General features: G+C 40.7%; 1 protein-coding gene across 6 annotated transcripts in view; it reads right to left on the bottom strand.

Annotated features, from left to right (window-relative positions):
- Positions 1 to 21,382: 21,382 nt before the first annotated feature.
- INSIG2 (insulin induced gene 2) overlaps positions 21,383 to 24,730 on the bottom strand; it is a 20,921-nt gene continuing 17,573 nt past the window's right edge. For all 6 annotated transcript variants that reach the window (XM_023514796.1, XM_012806890.2, XM_023514797.1 and 3 more), the window contains 2 exons: positions 24,490 to 24,589; positions 21,383 to 23,132 (listed from right to left, as the gene is read on the bottom strand). In XM_023514796.1, the coding sequence (XP_023370564.1) occupies positions 23,091 to 23,132; positions 24,490 to 24,589 (142 nt within the window). In that variant the 3' untranslated portion in view covers positions 21,383 to 23,090. The remainder of the gene's footprint in view (positions 23,133 to 24,489; positions 24,590 to 24,730) is intronic.

Raw genomic sequence — 24,730 nt, 5'->3', positions numbered from 1 at the left:
TCCCATGTTTAAATCATCTCTAGATCACTTGTGATACCTAATATAATGTAAGTGCTATATAAAGAGTTGTTACACTATGTTGATTTTTAAATAGTTGTTTTGTTATTTTTGTTGTGTTTCTTTTCCTGAATATTTTTGACCTATAGTTGGATGAACCCTCAGATGTAGAACCCAAGGATATGGAGGGCCAACTGTATATACAGGGCTGGCTGTATATGATTAACTGCCAAAGAAATGGGAAAGACAATGTGTGCCATGCCTTCAGATGACGGAGAGGTGAAGTGAACGAATAAAGGAAAGGCGGGGACGGGAGATGGGAGGAAAGGAGAGAGCTGGTACTTCTTCGTTGTGACAATGTGCCAGGAACTGTGCTGGGTCCTTTACATCTGCCATCATAGTTCATACTCAGAGCAACTCTAAGGCTGAGCATTTTTTATTCCCATTAGAAATAAGGCAACAGAGGTTTAGAGAGTTTAATCAATTTGATTAAGGTCATCCAGCCACTAGCCAGACATACATCCAGGCCAAGCTCATTGAGTAGGCAGTTAGAATCATAATCAGTGGTGAAGCTTTGAATGAGAGCATTGATGTGAACACAGTGTGTAAACTTTTAAGAGCTAGGGAGATCATTCCAGAAGAATGTAGGAACAAAGGGAGACCTGTGCAAACAGACTGAGCCATGGCAGGATTCCACTCACAACAATACTTCCACAGACTTCAAAGGAAAACAGTAGTTAATTGAATCTGAAGTTTCATTTGCTTGAACTAACAACCAAAGAATTCACAATAATTTCTCCTGAATGAAAAATGGGATGTGTGGTGTGAGACAAGAGAAGTATCTGGTACCTTAGCTTCCTATTTAACACTGACCTTAAACACTGATTGTGAGATAGTCTTCCCAATACAAATAGCAGGGGGAGGAGTGGCTCGAGGAAGGAAGGGCAGAGTTAAGAAAAGTCCTGAGGAGCTGTGCAGAGACAGGAGATGATCTGCTGATATGAAAAAGAGGGACTCTTGGCTGGGCACCGTGGCTTACACCTGGAATTCTAGCACTCTGAGAGGCTGAGCCAAGTAGATTGCTTGAGCTCAGGAGTACAAAACCAGTCTGAGCAGAAAATGAGACCATGTCTTTACTAAAAATAGAAAAACTGAGGCAAGAGGATCACTTGAACCCAGGAGATTGAGGTTGCTGTGAGCTATGACGCCACAGCACTCTACCCAGGGCAACAACTTAAAACTCTGTCTCAAAAAAAAGAGGGACTCTTCCTTTCCACCACCAACTGTCATTTAGAAAAGCCTATACAATTACAATGCTTATCAGAAAATCTGACAATGTAGGAAAATCTGTATCAGCGGTTCTCAATCTGTGGGTTGCGACCCATAGGAACTGTATTAAAGGGCCGTGGCATTAAGAAGGTTGAGAACCACTGATCTATATGCAGGCAAGATTTCAAATAAGGAGAAGTCAAAATCTAGAACCACACAGTAAAGGTGAATTTAACCATGTAGGTTTTCTTGGACCACTTATGCCTTGACCAGCCTGTGGGCTCCCTCTCCTATTCTCCTTCAAAGTGGTAAGGCACGTGGTTTCAGCTATCAGCCCACTTCTGTTGCATCACAAATAACTAAAAACCTCAGAAGCTAAAACAATAAACAATTATTTCTCACACATATGCAGGATCCAGCACTGACCTACACTGGACTTCACTGGATAGCTCTGCTGATCTCAGCTGGGAGTACCGAGGCTTCTGGGGGTGGGCTAGGGGTTGGCTGGATCTAGGCTGGCGGTGGCTGAAGTGACTCGGCTCTGTCCTTGTGTCTCTCATCTTCCTCTGAAATCAAAGGGCTAGCTTGGGCATGCCCTTGTCACAATGGTGGAAGCAGTGCAACAAGGAAAAGTGAAATATTCAGGGGCTCTTGAAGCCTGTTCTCATAACTGGCTCACTATCTCTCATGCCTTATTCCATTGGCCAAAATAAGTCAGAGTTAAGCCCAGAGTCTCAATGGGAAAGCACCACACAGACGCTGGCAATTGGGCATGCACGATGTGAGAGTAAAGAACGGGAGCACTACTGCAACCCACCAGTGGCCCCTGATGCTCCAAAGACCTGGATCACTAAATAGGCTAGATAGGGATTCTCTGAGGACAACGGCCATCTCCAGTTATTTCATTTTATCTACACAGTCACTCTGCAAAACAATACCATGGCCTCCGATTTATGAAAGAGGACATTAAGGCTTGAAAAAGTTAATGAATAAATTTTCAAAACTGCTTAACATCATCTGTTCTTTCACATTGTTTTCAGGGGTGTCCAACCTGTGGCCTGGATGCTACCTGCTGATTTTGTGAGAACTTCTTTTGCTTACTGTGGCTTGGTATGCACAGAGCTTTCTTTTTTTTCTTTTCTAATCAGATTTTACTAGTGTTTGTGTATTTAATGTGTAGCCCCAAACATCTCTTCTTCCAATATGCGTAAGAGAAAAAAAGGTTGGACACCCCTGTTGAAAGTGAGCCGACATTGGTTACTAAATTTCCTTCACCTTTCCAGGAAAGAACCAGAGCCTTGCTGAAGGTCCAGATCCTAGCCAGAGATTGTCTTTGTGATTACAAGGAGGGAGCAGCCCTGGACTGAGGTCACTGAGACTTGTATTTGGTGGAGAGCCAAACTTTAGGGGAAAGAAAACAGTATCTTGAATAGAAGGCACTGCTCTTATCTTCTTTGAACAAATAATAATAGTTTGGGGATATTTGTTTTTCACAAAGGCTCAAAAAGGGGTTGGCAGCATTTTCCTTTTTTCTCTCTGTTTTAGAAATATGGTCTGAAGTGGCTCAATTGACAGCTACTCTCGGCCCCCAGACTTGAGGGTCTCCTACAGAGGTGGGGGTCAGGATGGCATGGGAACAGGAGAGAAGGGCTATGCCCAGCTCTTCAGCAGAAGTGTTATTGTGCCCCCAGCCCTGGGAAAGGTGGAAAACCAATGCTCAAGGACTCCAAGGTGGGGCCAGGCAGAAAGGAGACATCGGGGCACCCTCTGCACAACATGCACCTCTACCTAGAAGCCACCTGGCGTTGTAGCTCAGGTGGGAGCCACATGCTGAAGGAAAAGAGAGAATGAGAGAATAGTTCTGTGGGTTGGCAGCACGTGAGGGTCGGCAGGGCTTCTGTGGAATGATGACTTTAAAGCCAGAAGCTCAAGTACAAGTACAGATACTAGTGCTATTTCTATTAGTCATTGGTTCAATGCCAGGGAATCAGTTGGAAACTGAGGATTCAGAGGTGAACAGAACAGATCCTGCTGCCCTCAAGGTCATCAGAGTCTCATAAAAGTCACATTCATGTACAGCTTAGTTAGTAGGCGCCATGCCCTGTTCCCAGCATTTTACAGCTGCTAGCTCAGTCCATCCTCACACTCACCTGAGAAGTGGGTGTCGCGATCACCTTCATTTTGCAGGTGGGGGAATTGGAAGCACGGATATGTGGAGTAACTTGTGCAACGCCCCTCAGCTGATGGGTGGCAGTGCCCACATGTGAACCAGCTGGGCGGCTCAGAGGGCCTGCCCCTCCCACTACACCACACTGGGGGCCAGCAGCTCAGAGGCAGCCATGACACTCTGTCGTAAGTGCAGCAAGTGCCTTGTGATGCTGTAAACACGCTCCATGTCTCGGGAATACAGAGGGGTGTACGTTGGGGAAGGGGCCGGGGGAGTTGTCAGCAAAGTCTTCTTCAAGTTGCTGGTCCCTGAGCTCTGCTGGGGGGTGGGGAAAGTTGTGCTAGTGAGAAGAGCAGGATGAACAAAGCCCGCCCCCAGGGATGAGCACAGAGCTGCTGCCCCTGGGGTGGGAGGCAAAGAGAGGGAGAGAGAGGGGGGCGGGATACGGCTAAAGAGTTGGCAGCAACTCGGTCCCAAGGTGCAGGTGCTGAGGAGCCCTGGCTGTTTCCTGACAGCAGCAGAGCCAGTGTGTTGGAAGGCTCCCTCTGACTTCAGTGTGGGTGGAAAACTAGGAGAGGGGAGCAAGGGCCATAGCTGAAGCCAGAGAGACAGTTCGGAACCTGGCACAGAAACCCAGGGAGTTATAAACCTGGTGTCTGAAGGTGGAGGGCAGCAGCAGGGACGAGAATGTGCAAACTGCCAGTATATAGCAATTGGGGAAGAGGGGCCTGGGCCTGGTGACTGGCTGGGTCAGCACAGCAGGCAGTAGGCTCTGAGGATGGACACCCAAGAGACGCTGACATATGAAGGCGTGCTGAGGAAACAGAGCCCAGGAAAACCTGACCCAAGTGAGAAGAGGAAGAGGAAAACGAGTGCCTTTAAAAGAATTCAAGGGAAGCTGAAGGGTGAAGGATTTGGTTAGATGCCAAGAATTTACTTCAACAAGAATCCTGAGTCCTTAACCGCGGGCTAAGTACCTAAAGAAGGGTGCTTCTCCTTGTGGTGCAAGGAGGCCTTGTTTTCAGTTTTATTTTTTCTGTCTTCATTTTCAAAGACTTCGAATTTCACTGCCTCACTCATTTCGTACTGTTTAATTAATTTCTCAATATCTTTGTCTGCTCATTACTGCGCTCTGCACACACAGACATAATGGGATGGAGGAGGAGGTTCTGCTGACTGGGATTTGCGATGTGCCAGGACTGATGAATGAGCCGCTGAACACACCATGGCCGTTACCAATAACAAGAGCCACCCACTCAGCTCCTGTTTATTGAGCACCTATTACATACTAGGTGTTCTGATATGAGCTGTAAAAACATGGCCAATAAACAAGATAGATGGGACACTTTTCCTTTATAGAGGGAGGAACTAAGGTTTGGATGTGTTAAGAGAGCAGCTGGAGATCACACAAAAAATAATAAATAGCCATGGGACATATGGGTACATACAGCCTAATGGCAGCCAGGGTACAGCTCTCAGCCCTTTAAAATTTTCACCTAACGATGCCCTCAAGGAGGAGCTGTGTGGGGGCCACAGAGAGGGCGGAAAGAAAGACCCAGGTTAGAAGGTGACTGTTCCAAGCCCAGTGTCTGTCATTAGCTGTGCTCCCCATGCGCCAGCCCTGCATAGAGGAGAATAAGCATCTGAATGGGTTTTCATCTTTGCCATAAAAGAAACTGAACACACCGATGCAAAAATTCCAGGCCAGCTTTGCTTCGAGAACACAACTTCCAAATCATTCATTCATTTAACAAATATTTACCAAGCACCTACCAGAGTCCAAGCATTGAGCTGGGTCCTAGGGATAAAATGGCAAAAAAGTAAACAAACAAACCAGTGAATGACAGAGTCTCTGAGGAGGGGAGCCACCTGGAGGTGAGAGTAGCGGGCATGAGAGGTGGAGGCCCTTCATCAGAGGGTAGCTTGAGCAAAGGCCTCTGCCCTCACACTGGGTTTTACCACTCTTTCCTGCTTCTTTATCTTGCAAACTCCAACTCATCCGTTGAACTAGCCCTGCTGGTTTTGTAGGTCTCCTGTGGGCTTCTTCTGCACCCTGTGTACAGTTCTGCAGTCACAGGTGTCCCAGACTGTCTGCCTCTCTAGACTGAGCTCTCTGAAGGAAGCGGGGTGTCTTCTAGTTCCACGTCTCCAGGTCTGGGTTTAACCACTCTCCAGTTCCTTTTTTTTTTTTTTTTTGAGACAGTCTCAAGCTGTCACCCTGGGTAGAGTGCCCTGGCATTACAGCTCACAGCAGCCTCAAACTCTTGGACTAAAGTGATTCTCTTGCCTCAGCCTCACAAGTAGCTGGGACTACAGGTGGCTGCCATAATGCCCAGCTATTTTTGTTGTCATTGTCATTGCTGTTGTCATTGCTGTTTTAGCTGGCCCGGCTGGGTTTGAACCTGCAGTGTGTGTAGCTGGCACCTGCCAACTGAGCTGCAGGCGCCGCCCATTCTGCAGTTCCTTTCTGAGGAAAGTATTTGCATGTAATGGAAAGATTGGAGACCCAAGCTCTGCCAGAATGACTTGAGCAAATCATTTAAGATTTTGTTATCCTCCCTTATCCAATGACAGAGGAATATCAGCAGTGTGAGCCTTTGTCTGTGCTCTGGAACAGCTTAAATAACATTGGAAAAAACACTAAATTTACCTGAGAAACTTCTAATGCTGCTGCTTTTGAATATTATCTCCTTCACAATTTTCTCTAATTTTTTTCTAAAAAAAAAATTGTACTTTTCCTTTGACCTAAAAGTTAAGGGATAACATCTATAAAATTTTCCAGTTTTGCACTAATTTCTAATTTTGATGCACCATGTGACCAGAAAATGATGTCTACATGATTACTACTTTTGGAAATTGTGATTTTCTCTGTGGTGGTCAATGGTAACGTTAATTACTGTGGCTGTTTTATAGGCACTTGAATCGAAAATGTATCCATTCAAGTGTATAGTTTGAATCTTGATGAAGATCAAGATATATAATTTGATTCTTGAATCTAGGCACATAGTTTGGTATCTACTCATCATAGCTGCTTTATACAGCTTAGGTCTTTTTATACCTTTATTCACTTTTAGTCCAATAGATTTGAGAGGATGTGCTATGATTTCCTGAGATGTGGGCAGACTGGGGAGGAGTCAGTCCCTGGGGAGAGCTGGGTGTGGAGAAATGACCAGGTCTTCTGGTGATGTGTGTAGATCATCTCCAAACTAAACTCACTCTGGTTATAAAGAAAGGCCCTGACTCCCAAATTCACCAAGGTCTATATTTTTTTAATTTTTATTGGTTTTCCCTGGAAGGAGAAAGAATCAACCTTTTATTAAATCAGGTAATTTTGTATTGTTTTCTAATTTTCTCATACTTATCTTTTTCTGCAGATCTTACTGGAAAATTCAGTCCTCCTTTCACAGCTCTGTGGTGTGTAGGACAAGGTCTTATTCATGACTTGGAGGGATTTTAGATGGTGTTGTTGCTAATAATTACATGTAAGCACTTCTATGACCCAGCTCTCTTTTAAATATTATTTTGTATGTTTTGGGTTATTTGATCCTCACATCAACTCATAATGTCTCCCATCTTATTGATTAAAAAAAAAGGCAAAGTAAATGGAAGAAAAATAACTTTCTCAAGTGAACAGCCAAGACAGGACCCCAAGCTTAAGAACAGAGAGACTCTGTTGCCTCTTTTAGAGATCAGCTCTTTCTGGCTTCATTTTAGGGATGAAGAAACAGAGACTCAAAGTTGTTGAGTGAGTTAGTTACTAGCAGAGCTAAAGCTAGACCCCTGGTATCTGGACCTTCATCTAGAGCCTTTCTACTCACTAGAGAGCACTGCCCCTCACTGTGCAGAAGTAGAAGGTTGTCATTTGCTAGATGGCACAGATTAATCATTCAATAGCAAACATTAAATAATGTATGTTTTTTATTCTTGAATAAATCACTCAGCTGTGGAATACATTCACTTTTAATATTAGGATATATAAAATTAGGATGGCAGGACTGTAAGTATCAAAATTCTACAAGGGATAAATCCTTTCAGGCTGGAAGACTTGCAGTGGTTTTTTTTTTTTTTTTTTTTTTTTTTTTGAGACAGAGTCTCTGTCACCCTGGGCAGAGTGCCTTGGCATCATCATAGCTCACAGCAAACTCAAACTCCTGGGCTCAAGTGATCCTCTTGCCTCAGTCTCCTGAGCAGCTGGGACTACAGGCACCCACCAAAAGCCTAATTAATTTTTCTATTTTTAGTAGAGACAAGGTTTCACTCTTGTGAGTCCCAGGCTGGTCTCAAACTCCTGTTCTCAAACACCTGCCTCAGCTTCCCAGCGTGCTAGGAGTGAGCCACCAAGCCCAGCTAAGACTTGTACTTTAAATAGGCACCTCCTGTTCTCTAATCCTTTCGCACATGACCTTCATTCTTTGCTTATGGATTGTGAGTTGAAACAGGCAGTTTCCCAGGACAAGTAAGAACTAATGTTAGCCAATAGAAAAGAATACAAGTCAATTCTCAGGGGAGAAAAGGGTCATTATAAAACAATCCATAAAGGGATGAGTTTCTGGTATTTATCTCCAAGTCCAGCTCTCAGAGCCTTTCTCTGCTGCCAAAAGTGATGAAACATCTCCCTACACAGTTTGGCTTCAAATGGTGAGTTTTTTTTTTCTCCATTCCACACTCATTCCAGTAATTATAAAGAGAGAGAGGAGTTTATGACATTTGGGAGGAGAGTGACCCACAGTATCAACTTTACTATGAAAGGACATAATGGTTTTGGCAAGATAAGAGAATTTCATTCTGAAATTCTAAAGACATGTTATCCCAATGGAATTACTTGACTTGCCAAAAATCAAAGTTGTCTAGCCGGCTATGGCAGGGAGCTATGCCAGATGACTAAAGGTGATACTCTTGGACTACTCCACATAGAGGCTTTCAGAAAGGCATTCTAAGGCTGGGGCTGCTGGTGTTCCACTTGGATTCATTCATGATGACCTAGCAAGATGGGACCAACAAGCAGCCCTGAAAACTGGCCCGCTGGTCATACCGCATCTCTGTGACACATAGGAACAAAAGCAGTGGTTTTTCTGTCAAATCATGACACCATAATATAGCCCCACAGCCTGCCTACTTTGGGCCCTGCATGAGAAACTGAATAAAACGTGTTTCTATCATCTTAATGACCAAATTAATCTTCCAGTCCCTCCGACCTGGTGTTTGATAAATGCCAAAGGAAGATGAAAGCAGCTATGAATGCAGGATGGATTTCATGGAGCAGTTCTAGAATCTTCCTTCCTAGTTTTCCTTATCTTTGTTTCTAACAAGAATATAAAATATTTAGTTGTGATCTATCACCAATTCAAGTGTCAATGGTGTTTCCAGTCCCTTTGGCCTAAGTGCTCTGATTTACAAAGGAAGATCCTATTTAAAAGGAAGCATGGCCAATTCGTGCTTACCCATGTGGGTAATCAGGAGCCTGTTCCTCGACACCAAATGAGAAAGTTTGGCTGGGTAGGGAAAAAAGTTGAAAAGTGGTGAGTTTTACATGGAACCAGAGAACCTCAGAACCTCAAGTTGCATGAGCCTCCAAAGATCATTTAGTTCAAACCACGCATATAATTGCCCCAAAGAATGTTCTCATGATGCTTGGCCAGCAGGCTTCTCTCTCCACAGAGGAGCACAGTTATCCGTAGTGTATCTATCACTTCATAGCACCTGGAATCCAGCTTTAATTGGTAAGGAGAACATTAGTAAACTGTCTCAGTCATGGCCATTTGGTTATAACAAACAGTATAGAAAACCACTCAATTTTTTAAAGCATTTATTGGAAGGAAAGCACAGTTTTCATGAGAAATAGGTATCAGGCAGTTTCTCCCCCTCCCCCACCTGTCCTGGTCATCTGCTGCCTCTGTTTCCCTATTTCGCTTTTGCAACTTCCACCTCATGGCTTTTTGACTCTGATAGAAGACATCATTTATTTATTTTACATTTACCCTTATTTCTGTCATCATATCCTATTTTCTCTATGGAGAACCCGTCGTGGGAACTGGTTTTCAGCAATGGACACCTAACCTGACCAGAGCCAGTAACATATGGGACTTTTGTAGAGGCTTCTGAGAGTTGTGAGGCTGCAGCTGCCAAGGTCATCCTGCCCGTAGGGTGCCTGAGACCCACCTGCAGAAAGGACGATGGATGGGAAGCAGCTAGTCCCATCACAGGTCACAAAAACTCAGCTATATGTCAAAACAGTCCTGCTCTTAGTTTCATGAGCCAACTTTATTTCTTGCTTAAGTCACTTTGAATCAGAAATTCTGCCGTGTGTCATCCCAAAAGTCCCAACTGAGACAGCCGTCAGCTTTGGATTACAGCAAGCCAACCCCATCCCTCCATGTGACTGCAACTCCAGCTTCCTGCCTGGCCTCCTCAGGGAGGATGTACTCAGGGAACAATGGAGTTTAATGTGGTTTACAGGACTATCCTTCCACAGTAAACGTGGGGCAGAGGGAGAGGAAACAATTAGCCTCTTCCATTTATAGGTTATAATCACAGTCCTTGAACTGACAGTTGGCTTCATCATCTTGTTACTATCCTGTCTTCATTAAGGTGATGTCAAAATATAAAGCATCAAAATATATAGAAATCACTTTCAACTTCATAAATATAATGCTAATGATTTTTTCCTTATGCAAATATAGAGAAAATTTAGAATATAATGGGTCCATTTCATAGTTGTTCTCTTGCAGACATAACATTTTGGGTATTTTTCAATCATAAAATTGAAGATAACAGAATGGCTTAGAGTTTCAAATTGAAGTCATAAGTGAGCATGTATCTGGCAAGGTGTGCTTTACATCCACCATCATGAGGCTATTTAACCCAAGTCTGTGATTTAGAAATATCTCCACAAAAGTCTTGATACAAATACTCTTTTTCCACATTTCTTCTTTCAAGACATCTGACTTACTGCATCACAGAACAGTAAATCTCAGAACTCATTTCTTCACCAAGAATTGTACTAGTGAAGTTGTCGTTGCTCCAGTTAAAATTAAAATTTGCTTAGAAAGGGCAAAGGCAGGACTTCCACATATATGTAAGGTTCTGCATCTAACATTTCATTGGAATAAACTGGACTTCCCAATTCCTGTCTTGACACCCCCAGGCAGTATAGATGCATCTTGGGGAGAATGAGGCCTTGGGCTCATCCCAGCTATATATACTAGTTGTGTGACTTTAGCAGGTTGTGTATAATCTCTGTTTCTTCACATATGAAGTATGGACTTTATTTATACCTTAGAGATGATAATAATTATCATTTGATTTCTGTTTGGGGATAATCAAATGAGGTGGTATATGTAAAGCATATAATAGACAGTGCTATTTACCAGCTATTACTTAAGGTAACAAATAATGGTCCTTCATAATAGGAACATTCATAATCCACAAATGCCCATTTCCTATCAATTGCTGGCATATATGCTACATTGACATAAATCTTGAATAATTACAAAATTAAATATCCATCTTTCACAAACTGAAACATTAACATACTGTTAAAGCTACTGAAATGTCTGATTCTGTCACTGATTGGGTGTGTGACATGGGACAAGCATGTAATCAATGTGTGGTTTTGCTTCTGCATTTGTAAAATGCTAAGATTGGACTGTCTTAGATGAACTTTAGGGTCTCTTCCAGCTCTACCATTCTTCCCTGAATCTTATATGTCAGTTAAGTGGCTGTGTGAAATATGTGAGTCATCGTGGGATGATTACATTTTTATTTTTACAGGTATCCATATTCCTCTCAGAAGAAGAAAAACTACTGCCATCTAATAATAGGCTCCCAAGTAATCTTACCTCAGGATAAAAGGACAGGGAGAAAGAGGTGATGGTAGTACAAGTCATGCTCTGATTTGGTAATTTTGGAAATCTCTAAAAATTATTCCTCAAAATTAGAAGTGAAATTGAATTTTAAGACATGGAGAAAGGCAAAGAAAAGTGGGTAGAAGAACCATCAGGTTTACAATCTGCAGCCCCATATATAAAGCTTCAAACCCAGGTTGCCTTAGGGACCACATATCTTTTTTTTTTTTTTTTGAGACGGAGCCTCAAGCTATCCCCCTGGGTAGAGTGCCGTGGCATCACGCTCACAGCAACCTCCAACTCCTGGACTCAAGCGAGTCTCCTGCCTCAGCCTCCCAAGTAGCTGGGACTACAGGCGCCCGCCACAGCGCCCGGCCATTTTTTGGTTGCAGCCATCATTGTTGTTTGGCGGGCCCGGGCTGGGGATTCGAACCCGCCACCTTAGGTGTATGTGGCTGGCGCCTTAGCCGCTTGAGCCACAGATTTGTGAGCCAGTGACCACAAATCTTAATGACTGACACACTCCTGTGTTTCTGCAACCTCAAAACAGACTTGTGTAATTAACCATTCCTTTGGTATTTATTTTGAAACCAACTATGCATTTCTTGGCCTCTTCACGTGTGAACAGTGCCAACTCCTATGCAATTCTGCAGAGTTCTTGTACAGAGCTCACTTGCGCTGCTCAGTTCTTTCTTGCCTTCCCCTCCATTACCTCATAAAGGTGCATGGTTCAGAAACAATGAACCATCAGAAGGTCTCTACATGTTTGTCTACAGGGCATGGAGGAAAAATTCAAAAGATGCCTTTGCACAAAAGTGGGGAAAGGAGCAGAAAGTAAATTTCTAATGAACACAGCAACACAAGAAAGAAATGAACACTGGCCCACGAAGAGCCCAGCTCCTCTCTGAGGTGGCTCACAGCCAGTATTCAGAGGCTTCTCCATAGCAAATACTAAAACAATAAAGATGGGTATTGATTTTAAAAAGACCTGTAATTAAGTATGACATTCTAACTGATAGAGGTTTACCAAGGCAGAACAGTGGATTTGAGGGGTCCTAAAATGGGATACCACTTTAATTTATTTAAATGTCATTCCCAGGATGGCCAAACTTCAGGAACTCCAACTTGTTTGTGTCTGATTATTTATGTATGTACATGTGCACAACCCCATCTAAGGTTTTAGGTAGTACGTGCCCATTTGAAATTTTCTTGGAGCTTAGAAAAACAAAGGTTGCAACCCTTACTCTCAATTGCCTTGGGCAAGCAAGAAAAATATCCGTCAAGACCCAGATGTTAAGGCTGGAGTTGAGAAATGCCCTCCAAATGCCTTCAAGTCAACATTAGCTATGACAGAAGCAAGACTATTATTTAACAGTAGCAGCAAATGTCAAAAACAAACTGTGCCTGGCGTTTTGACAAGACATTATTTGAAAGAGAACCACTTTTTCAGCACTTGTGTAACCGTGGGGGAGAACTCGACAATTAATATCCTGAGGACTGGTACTAGGATTTCCAGGATGCTTGGTGGTTTCTTTCTGATACACATGAAAGAAGTAGGCAAGTGGCGGACATGGGCAAAAATAATCCAAAACAATGAGGCCTGGAGAAAAGGAATGATACATCAGAAATCAGGTACCTGTGGTTAATTAAAATGTAACTCCTCCTTTGGGAAACTGCACTTTCACAGTGGTGACACTATAAAGTATGAGGACAGAGACATTATCCTTAGGCAAAAATAAGATGCTGACAAAACCTACCTATCTCCTACCTCCCACCTCCTTCCCTCCCTCTCGTGGCCTTGACCCACCCTGTGGCTTCCTATCTGAGCTGCCCTCCATGGATAACAGTCCCAGACTAACCTGGCCAAACCTCCAGCCCTGCTGTCAAACCATCAATCAATATGACAACTAGCCAGTTTTCTGCGGTACATCCTTAGGAACCTGTTCCCTGTTAACTAACCCAACAAGGGAAGTTGCGGCAAGACTATCAGCAGCTGTAGTGGATTTGAAAATTGTGCTTCCTTTCACTTAGACCAGCAGTTCTCAACCTGTGGGTCATGACCCACAGGAATTATATTAAAGGCTCACGGCATTAGGAAGGTTGAGAACCATTGATAACATTGAGGAAGCATCTAATCCAAAGGAAATTCTCATGTGCCCACTCAAGGCTCATGCTCTGAAGAGAGGGAAAGGAACGAATATTTAATTGGGTGGCTCTTCTGAGCTAAGCTTTTGAAATATCACATTTAATGTTAACATCTTTCAGGTGAGAAACCAGAAGTCCAGAAAGCATGAAGATCTTGCCCAGGTTCCAACCTGTAAGCAGCTCACCTAGAGTCAAAGCCTGCATCATCTGCCTCCCAGGGCTGACTCTTCCCTGGCTTTCTTAGCCAGACATGACACCTTGATCAGACTGACAAGGTTCTTTTCACTAAGTCTAACAATGATCTGCTCGACACTGGCATACCATGAACTGAGGTGGAACCCCCATGGGCAGCTATGTGCCCTGCCTGAGCAGAAGAATGACCTACATGTAGATTTTACAAGAGCCATTTAAATCCCCCAAAGAAAAGCAACTGCTTGTTGTACTTCCTCTACCTGCAACCTTCAGACCCAACTTTCAATGCTTCAGAGGTCACTCACCTATCGGTTCACATGGTTTACTTTTTACCAGTCCATCCAAATCAATCCAAGAAGGAAGTCCTCACCTCCCCTAGGCAATACCCGTTCCTGCTGGTATTTGTGCCCACACCTTTCTGAGGCCTTTCCTGACCTCGGTGTTAATGCTGTTCTTTCTCTTATACAACGTACCATCTCCCCACATGCACAGCTCCCACAAGGCCAGTACTTATGCAGTACAGGTCACATCAAAAAGTATACCACCAAGCACAATAATATATAGACTTCTCTTGGACTAAACCTTTTAAAAGGTCAGAAGTCCAACCTGATAAAGTTATCTCTTTTCTATTCTGTCCGATTTCCATATGGGACCGGGTCTGTGGAGGCTACAGTAGATAACTGCTATGGAAAGAGGCTTGAGATCCCAGTGCAGGGCATTCATGGAAGGGGAGGTTGTTAGGCTTTCTAGGAATGCTTCTATTAAAGCACTTTCTGATTCTATGTTGGACCTCGTCTGATGTAATCATCATCTGCTCTGATGTCAGAAGATGTCCAGAGCTCAGGAATTTCATAAGATGAAAATACATATAACAGAAACAGTTATGGCTTCTCGGAAGGATTTTCCAAGTGATCTAAAAAAGAAGAAACTTCAGGAATATGAATTATATGCCTCTCATTCCATGACAATAGGTTAGTGACAATGCTGAGTACAGTCTTTGGCCCTCAAACACAGCTGATCACTGGTTAGAGGAAGAAACATCCTGTTTAATTTGAAAAAGTTATTTTAGAATACACAAAGTTTATAAGAAAAGTGGACAGAGCTGGTCAGTACTGTGGATATTTTGGATTTACAAGAAGGTCCTACAAATGGTGGAAAAAATCAGTCTTCTGGTGATGGAAGTTGCCGTTGTGAACAGCTACGTCCTTTACTCATTACATAAGAAGGAGAGTGGAGAAAAAGTGCAGACATACCTCTTTACAGAAGAAATCTCATCACTCAGCTTGTGAGCAACATGAAGAATAAAAGTTGAAAAAAATAGGGAAAAACCATCATCTTCTGACACTGAGCAAAGGGAAGATGTATTTTACAATCTAAAAATGAAAAAAAAAAAACCAACAAAGGATTCCACGGTCTGCAGCAGAAGAAATCAGAAAGGTGGAAGGAGAGAAACCATTTTCTACTGTAAGACATGCAAGAGGAAGCCTGGACTTCATCCTGGAGATTGTTTCAAGAAGTATCACACTCAAAACATTTATGAACAAAAATAAACAAAAACACTTGAATTATTTTATGTAACCTAAAATAGATTATAAAACCATCTGGTGAATTCATATTTATGTTTTTCTCTTTGAAAACTACAGGATAATTACAAGTAATCCACCAACCTCTTTCTCACCCAAAGTAAGTAAGAGCGTATGCAGGTAGCATTAAAATTAGGTTGGAACTTTCTAAAGAAATTCAGATTCCTTAGTGAAGGAACATACTCAACCTGAATACGTCTACAAAGTCCTTCATCTTTCTACTAAGAATCTAAATTTGCAATGATATCACCAGTGCGTATAATGCCAAGCCACATATTCTAAGGGATGGTATTAGAAATCTGTTAGAATGCATATGCAAGATGACTCATGAGCAGCTAAGGGACTTTCAGGGATGTAAACAGTGTGGTGATGAGGAAGAATTGTTGGTCAAAGCAGGGTTTGAGACTCTGTCCTGCCAGTCAGGAAAACGTGGACCTTTGCTGCCATAAAATGGGGCCAATGTCCATAGGGGTATGTGGGGATATTCACAGGAGCACAAAGGGAAATGCTTTGTCCATTCCCTGCCCTCATTGTTCCTTTCAGATGACAGGGAAAGACAAAAATGAAACTCTTCCTTCTTTCTCACCACTTCAGGATTTAGATGCAAAGTTTAAATTTTATATACTTTAAAGACTACAATTTTATCATTTAAAATTATACCACCAAAACTCAAAACATTTTCTTATTTTCTTATAGTTGTGTTCACTAAAGGGAAAAATATTCTAATGGGAACAGTGTGCTACAAAATGTTTTACACCAACTGCGGCAGACATTACCAGTGATCACCAGTACTTGGTTCTTCCCTCCCTCCAAAGGAGAGATTACTAGTCCCAGCCCCCTTGCAGGTTGTTGAGGTCAAGAGAAGTAGGTAGTTCGTGCCAATGCACTGAGCAGAAGGGCAGCATATTCCTTCTGGCCCAAGCAGAGAAGAGCAGGGATGAGAGCCCATGCCCCTGTGGCCATGCCTTGGCGATGAGTGAGGCTACATGTTCAGAGGAGGGCAACCACAGGCCATGGAGCAGAGCCTCTTGTGAACCAGGCTATCCATGGCACATAAGTGAGAAATAAACCCAGTTACATAAAGTCCCTGAGGTTTCAAGGGTTAATTTCTTCTTATACCATATTCTATCCTAACAAGCTAACCAAGTTACACATTAACAAAAACAAGTCACCATCTGAAAGTCAAATGAAAATATCAAACATTTAAAACTCACCGATTTCTGGGAAAAAAGCTGAACCTGACTTTAAGTATGAATTTTACATGAATTCTAGAAAGATTTGCTTCAACATGCACTGCCCTGCTTTCCCTTGGACAGGCATACACTAGGGTCTGGGGCACTGAAAATTCCACAAGGATTCGTCTTTATACACATCTTTAAGCTTTGTCTTAAAGGTGTCAGTCTGCAAGCATCCAAGCCCAGCCAGACCTAAGGTGACGGGGCAGCACTTTGTCTTCCATCATGTCTTGCTGGGAAATCTCAAGCTTTTTTATAAGCAGAAGAACTGTTTCAAAACAGAACTGCCACTGTCATACTTTGGTGGAGCAGACGTTCCCAGAAGATCTAGGAGTGACATGTGATGACTATGAAGGGAACAGAAAAGAGTTTCATTCAATGGCAGAAACACCCAGGGAATGCATTTCAGAAACTTTTCTTCTAAAACAAACAGACTTAACACTTGGGTTCTTTCTTTCCTTTGTCTACTCAATTGCTCATTATAAGGAATCAGACCATGGTCACGTTCTGTACAAGTTTCCTCAAAAAGTATTTCCCAAAGAGAAAGCAATCTTGCGAAAGAAACAATCTGATAGAAGCATAGTAGTACTAAGTGAATTTATTGTTTTCAGAACAGTAATCGGAAAGGATTATTTTTAAATGGCAATGTGTTCCTCAAGTGCTCATTACTCTAAAGCTCACCTTCAGAGAGACCACAGAAAGATTAGCAGTTAGAGATACAGCCGTGTGAACGCAGAATAGGACACAGTTGCTACAGCACAATTTTGATGTGGAATCAAAACTGCCCCTTGACATAAAAATCCTCACAGAAATTGAAACCAGGGAAACAGTGAAAGGGAAAAATTGCCCTTATATGGCAATCAGTTTTGACACGAGGCTCATCAATAGCCCAGTCTTTCCAAGGCACATCATTATCTATCTGATCTGCCAAATCTGATACTTAACAACATTGTCTTCAGAACAGCTGACATACCCTGGAAAAGTCTATCTTGTAAGTCACAAAGAAAGATGACAGGTTTCACAGATCTCATCGGTGATAAAAAGAAGGGCGGCATAAAGGAGCAGATACAAGTATGCTTGCTGGCACAATGAACGGAATGAATTATACCTATTTCAAGAAGAAAAAAACTCTCTATGTCCCAATTTTTATTGAGACTCAGTAAAAACCCACCAACTTAATCTATTTATCTCAGCTCCTAACTAAACTGAGCTTTTGAAATGTAAAGACAAATCATCAGGGAAATGGCATGATTTTGTGGTATAAAAGTGGTGGGGAAGGTTGAATCTCATCAGTAGACTGGGCAAGCTATAGCTTCTTCCCTCCACTCTAAATCCATAGAAACAACAAAACAGAAAAAAGAAAATATCCTTAAAAAGAAAAGAAATCCACAACTATCCCACAAAATAAGATTTATACTCCATGACCCAGAAACTGCAGGCAATCTCTGAAAGCAAGAAAAAATGAAGAGCAGCTAGATGGAGGGAAACCATGGCTCAAAACATTCGAGAAGACTTGCTAAAAATGAAACCGTGATGTCATAAGCTCAGAGGCAGCCGATGCCTGGAGCTGGAAATGCTGAGGACAACTGACCCGATGGGTTCAACCAGGCTTCTGTGAAAGCAGCCAGGCTGGCTGATCCTTCCACACTTCTCTTACTCACAAACCTTGGACCAGGCAGAGACAAACAGTATTCAGCCCCTGATGCGAGTGGTGGGTGTGGGCACCAAGTCCCAACAAGCTCAGCAGTGCACCCCATGGAAATCAGAGAGCAAACACACTAGGCTAGTGGCAGACTCATCCTGCCCTTCTCTGCAATGGCTCTTCGGAAGCATTCAGAAATTTAGAAGAACATGCTCAGAAAATAAAAGAATGACAATATAGTGCCATTAAAAAAAGTAGCGATCTGAGGCGGCACCTGTGGCTCAAAGGAGGAGGGCCCTGGCCCCATATGCCAGAGGTGGCGGGTTCAAACCCAGCCCTAGTCAAAAGCTCCACAAAAAAAAAAAAAAAAAAAAAGTAGAGATCTTAAAAATTAAAATTGCAATCAATGAAATTAAAAACTCAACTGATGGGCTGAACACTAAATAGATACAACTGAAGAGCAACTCACTGAGCTGGAATAACCAGTTAAATAATTCTTCTCGAATGCAGCACAACAAAGAGTAAAGCTAAGAGGTAAACAGAAAACAGAAACAAAGGTCAGAGATCTCTTTAACAGAGGACTTTTAGAAGAATAAAAAGGGTCCATTATTTCTCTTCCAAGAGACACAGTCAACAGCATCCTTTCTGATTCACCTGTGCAAGTTTCAACTTGCTTGACTTATCTGTGTCGGGAGAGCTATTTGTTTCTGTCTATATGGATTTTACATTCCTTGATTTTTATGTTATCTCAAACTCATATATCTCACCTCTAGCCTCATGGGTCCTTAATGGCCTCAAAACTGGCAATTCCTTATTTCTAGTCTGTTCCTATGTCCATTCTTCATAGGTGTTACCCAAATCTCCAACATTCCTTCAAAGTTCTCTAGCTACTCCCCACACCCCCACTGGTTCCAGTAAAAGAGCCACTATATGATCAGATTCTTAGAAATATCTTGTGACCTAATTTATTAGTATATAGTGAAATATTTTAAGTGTTAAAATATAACAGGTTGGGCAGCGCCTGTGGCTCAAAGGAGTAGGGCGCCAGCCCCATTTGCTGGTGGCGGGTTCAAACCCAGCCCTGGCCAAAAACTGCCAAAAAAAAAAAAAAAAAAAAATATATATATATATATATGTATATATAACAAGTTAGAAAAAGCATTTTCAACATAAACCAATCTAATATCATCTTCCCCTTTATCTCTAAGATTATTCATCCTTCTAACTGAACGTCATAGTTACCCTTTGCTGAAAACTCCCTCTGTCGTGGCTTCCCCCACACCACTCTTCTCTTCCGGTTTTCCTCCTACCCCTGACCACACCTCCTTGACTTTCTTCACCTTTCCCTTTTTATCATAACTCGCTCCCTAGGTGTTCTCTATACCTTCCTCTATTACTGCCACGTGCTCATGACTCCCCTCACTTACATCCGATAACCCAGATTCAAATACACAAACGTTTGCTTACAATATTTTCTCAGATGAACCCTATAAAACCCAACCTCAAAATACCAACTCAAACTCATTAACATTACCCATTCACCTCCTCCTCTGCAATCCTCTTTTGGCTTATAAAAATATCATCCACCTAGTTTCCCAAGATAGAAAAATTAAGTCACCTTTGACTCTTCTTTTTAATTTTCACACCCAAGTCACCAAGATCAGATGGTTTGATTCCAAAACACGTCCCTCATTCTCCATTTCCAGTGTCACTACCCATCTCATACGGCCTCTACCCCTTTATTTTTACACAAACTACACCAGTGACTGGCAATGTGGGTTGTACATTAGAACAACCTGGGAAAATTCTTAAAATCCTAATGGCTGGGCATTTCCCATACCAACTACATCAGAGTGTCTACGGGTATAACCCAGGCACCAGCCTTTTTTTTATAGTTCCCCATGTGATTCCAATGTACAGCCACATTTAAGACTTTTCAGAATTGAAAAAAATGAACTCAGCCAGTTGATGGAAGTATTTCAGATTGCATGTGAAAACCCCACACTGTACCCCAGAAGTGCATTAATGTACATAGTTACCGTTCAATAAAAAAAAGAAAAAAAAAAAAAAGAAATGGGAAAAAAATGAACTCAGATTGAAAGTGCATACCAAATGCCAAGCAAGAGACATAAAAACAAGTCTGCAACCAACCAGATCAGACTGAAACTGAAAGCCCTTACAGATAAAAGTCATGTAAATCTCCAGGAGCAAAAAGACATTGTCTACAAAGAAAACAAAATTACATAAATGACAAACTTGTCATCTCTGACATTAGGTGATTTACCCTTAATGGAAGTAAAACAGCCCAGTGAAAATAAATTTTACAACAAAAACATTAGCAGGGCTCTGGCTAGTTAATTGGTGTTGGCTTTTGTGCTTTTGTAGAATTTAGTACCATTTTCAATTGTTCCAATTTCTATAACCTTAAATAATAAAAGCACAAAAGCACTGCCAATATAGCAATGTTCAAAAATTTTTACCACTATCTTTCATTGCACAAATATATTTATCAAAACATCATAACAATTTTTTATATATATATAAAAATATATATATATTTGTTTTTGCAGTTTTGGCCGGGGTGGGCTGGAACCTGCCACCCTCAGCATATGGGGCCAGTATCCTACTCCTTAAGCCACAGGCATCACCCAGAACAATTATATTTTTTGCTATAATTATCTTTTCTTATTTCCTGGATGATCTCAAAACAATATCAAAACTCCAATAACATTCAATCTCACTAACACTAAATACAGCTGACCCTTGAACAATATGGTTTTGAATTGTGTGGGTCCACTAACACGCAGTTTTGAGTTCTGTGAGGTTGCCCACCTGTACCACCCTTGAGGCAGCAAGACCCTTCCCCCATCTCCTCCTACTCATCGTGAAGAAGACAAGAATGAAGACCTTTATTACGATCCATCTCCACTTACTGAACAACTGAATAGTAATTTTTTTCTTATGATTCTTTAAATAACATTTTCTTTTCTCTAGCTTAAGAACACAGTACATAATACATACAACATATAAAATACTTTTAAATTTACTATTTATATCATCCTTAGGCTTATGATCAATAATAGTCTATTAGTAGGTAAGTTCTGGGAAAGTCAAAAGTTAGATATAAATTTTTGACTCTATTGGGGGGTCAGCACGCCAATGCCTGCGTTTTTCAAGGGTCAATTGTAATTAGCTTCTTTTCATCATTTATTGGTAAATTCAATCACATATGTTAATTTTGTTAGGCTAATCCATAGTATTCTATATTCTAAAATTTACCACAAGGAAGAAAAAAAGACTCTTAACCAAGAGTATAATTATGTATTTAATACATCTTGCTTTTAACAGCAATTTTTAAAGCAAACACATTATAGACCTTATGACTTATTAAAGATTTTATAATGCTTACAAAGTTGATTCTAAAAATATACCTTATTTTGTTCTAAATGAATACCATTATCTGGAAGATAGAATAATAAATTACAGCAGTATGTTTTCCACCACGATAGTTAAGGTTGTGTATATATATTCCATATGAAATCCTCTTAGGATTTTCATATTTTCAGCCTGAAAACATAAAAGCAGATTAAAGTTTGGCATATAAGACTCAGTCTGACAGCAACCATTTAAAACCAAAAATTTTAAATATCTACGTGACATTCTAGGAAAGCATAGGCCCATGCACATACACATCCTCTCTCTCACTCACTCCAACACACACGTGCATGCACGCACACACACACCCTTAGAGTAGTCAGAAGATTTTCCCCTGATGTATCAGATAATTGTCATCAAAAGCAAAACTTGAGGGAAAAAAAGTTATCTAAGAATATATTTAAGCCATATTTGAATGAAGCTAGTTATTGGAAAAAATATGTCCCAAACCATTTGCAAGATCTTTAACATGCACAGAATGCCATCACAAGTCATTCATAAATAGTCTTGAACTACTCACTATGGTCATATGGACACACAAGAAGTTCTGTACCCATCCATTCCTCAGACCACACATGATAAGGTTGAAAATCCAGACATTCCATTCACAATCAGTCATATGAGCCCAGCTAAAGTGGTTTGCTTTCTAAAACCCAGCAAAATTAAAAATTTCATTTTGATCAGTTAGTTTCTTATATGTTCCATGTGCACAAGTAGTGAGATCCTGCATTGCAAATGACAGCTAATATCACTTTACACTTTATGGCACTATAGGAGGTTCACTTTGTATTTCCAAAACATATATTTATTCCAGTTAAATTTCCTAGTGGTCCTTACTTTTACTTATATAGACTCTTCCATATTTAGACTCTAAACAATTTAACGCGGATAACCTCTCCTGCTCATCACATATACTTCCAATAAAATATAAAACAAGCAAAAACAATACTCTTTAGGCTCTCTCCAGTAATGCAGGTTTGAAATCATTGTACAGTAGTTCATTTTTTACCATGTTACATACTCAAAACTCCATGAAACCACAGTAAAATAGAAACTAACCACACCTTAGGACACTCATAACTCATACTGCTGCGATTAGAAAAATAAAAGGCACAACAGCAAGTAAAAGAGAAAATACCAGCTTCTCATTTGCTTTTTTTTTTTTTTTTTTGGCTTTTTGGCTTTCCTCTTATTTCACTAAGTTTATAAATTGTTCAAAGCATTCTTATACTCTGCATGACAGTAACAGCATATTTTGGCACATCAATATTGAGATACAATGAATGGTATGTTTAAAAAATTAATTTAAAAATTTCATCTATTAATCAACTTTTTAATGTAGTGCATATATATCTTACAGTTATTTAAGTCAAATACATAAAGGTTTATAACTGATTTACAGATGAAGCAATCACAGATTGCAGTAATATATATATGCGTGTGTATACATACATATACACACCAATCAAGGAGAAAAACTGCATCCTGGCAATTTTACAGTCCAAAGTTCTGTTGGTATATCTATCATTTACATGTCTTTTTCATCTTGTTACTCTGTTCAAAAGATACTTTTTGCCTTCTTCATTCCTGATGAGATTTTTCTGCAATAACTTTACATTCATACTGCAAAAATTAAAAGGTTAACAGATTAAGATTTCTTTTGAACAGCAATTTCCAAATAAATTAAAAAGCTCTAAAAATTAATGCTTAATTAATATATGCCCACTTTATTTCTCAAAGAATCTGAGAATTGCACAATTAACTAGCACTAAATGACAAATGTGAATTGGGAAAAAGATAATTCATATTCTAGAACTGAAAGAGCCACGGCAATAAGCAGGAAAAAGATGAGGTTTCTGCATTATGAGCAAATAAAAACAGTATATGAAAGAGCAATCCTATACCATTGAAGGAGCTAAGAAGGTTTCTTTGAGTGCTCAGTAAGGCTAAGCAGCAAGGGACAGGTCATGCACTTAAGAACAGAGTTGACATAGGAAATTTAAATCATTGTTTCTTGGAATCATTGTGATTTAAAGGGGAAAAAAATCCATCACATTAGTAAAAGCTTCCAGTCAAAACAGTATTTTTAAAGTACAGTTATACAGATGCATACCACAATTCAAAATCAGAAACCAGTGGTGTTAAGATAATTGGGTGACTAGTTTATCAAAACAAACAAACAAAAAAACCAGCAAGGCTGAGCATGGTGGCTCACACCTATAATTCCAGCACTTTGGGAGGCTGAGGTGGGAGAATCATTCGAGGCAGGGAGTTTGAGACCAGCCATAGCAACAAGGCAAGACCTGATCTTTACAAAAGAAAAAAAAAATAGAAAAATTAGCCAGGTATAGCGGCTGCACCTGTACTCTCAGCTACTTGGGAGGCTGAGGCAGGCAGATCACATGAGCCCAGGAGTTTCAGGTTGCAGTGAGCCATGACAATGCCATTCCATTCTAGCTAAGGCAACAGAGAGACACCCTACCTCTAAGAATAATCATCCAGCAAAGAAAACCACTCAACTTTCCTAGCTGTCGTGGCCTCTGAATGAATGTAGCTCTTTTCTTTTCCTTTATAACTAAAATGATCAAAAGTCTTAATTTTCTGGAGACAATTCAAATTTATACCTGCCAGTAGCCACACAGTTATTAATTCTCCCCCTTTTCACTTTTAAAACTATCCCTTTTTGATATAATGGGATATAAACCTATAGATTATTAAAAAAAAAAAAGAAATCTAATATCCTCCATGGTTGATAAATCGTATCATGCTATCCATAACACACTTGGCTTTTTTCTGCAGTGGCTCCTCAACTTTTAGACATTTATAATTAAATTCTTCCAAATGATTTATTTCAATGTAAATACAAAAGAGAAACAAAAGAATGTTGACTTCACAAATTGCTTTCCCTACAGGGCTGCCATTTAGAGAAAACTTATCATATATCTCATACAGAAAAGTGATTAAATAAGCATTAGCTTACCATTGCCAGTTGTCGACCAATGTTTCCCATTGTTATGCCGCCAGCAAAAAATATACACGGTAACCAAGAACGAACATAGAGAAAATCTGGAGATGTATATCTAGAATAATAGAAATATTTTTAACAATCCACAGAGGAAGCGTGATGATACACAAGATAATTATAATGAAAATAAATTACTCATTAAACTGGTGGATGTAACTTCAAAATCTCAATTCTGAATGTAGTTAATCATTATTTA

Source organism: Otolemur garnettii, unplaced genomic scaffold, assembly GCF_000181295.1.
Source record: "Otolemur garnettii isolate 467f Iridium unplaced genomic scaffold, OtoGar3 scaffold00059, whole genome shotgun sequence".
NCBI classification, from domain to species: Eukaryota; Metazoa; Chordata; class Mammalia; order Primates; family Galagidae; genus Otolemur; species Otolemur garnettii.
The sequence above is the reverse complement of the archived record's forward strand: the minus strand, read 5'-3'. Positions and strand labels throughout refer to the sequence as shown.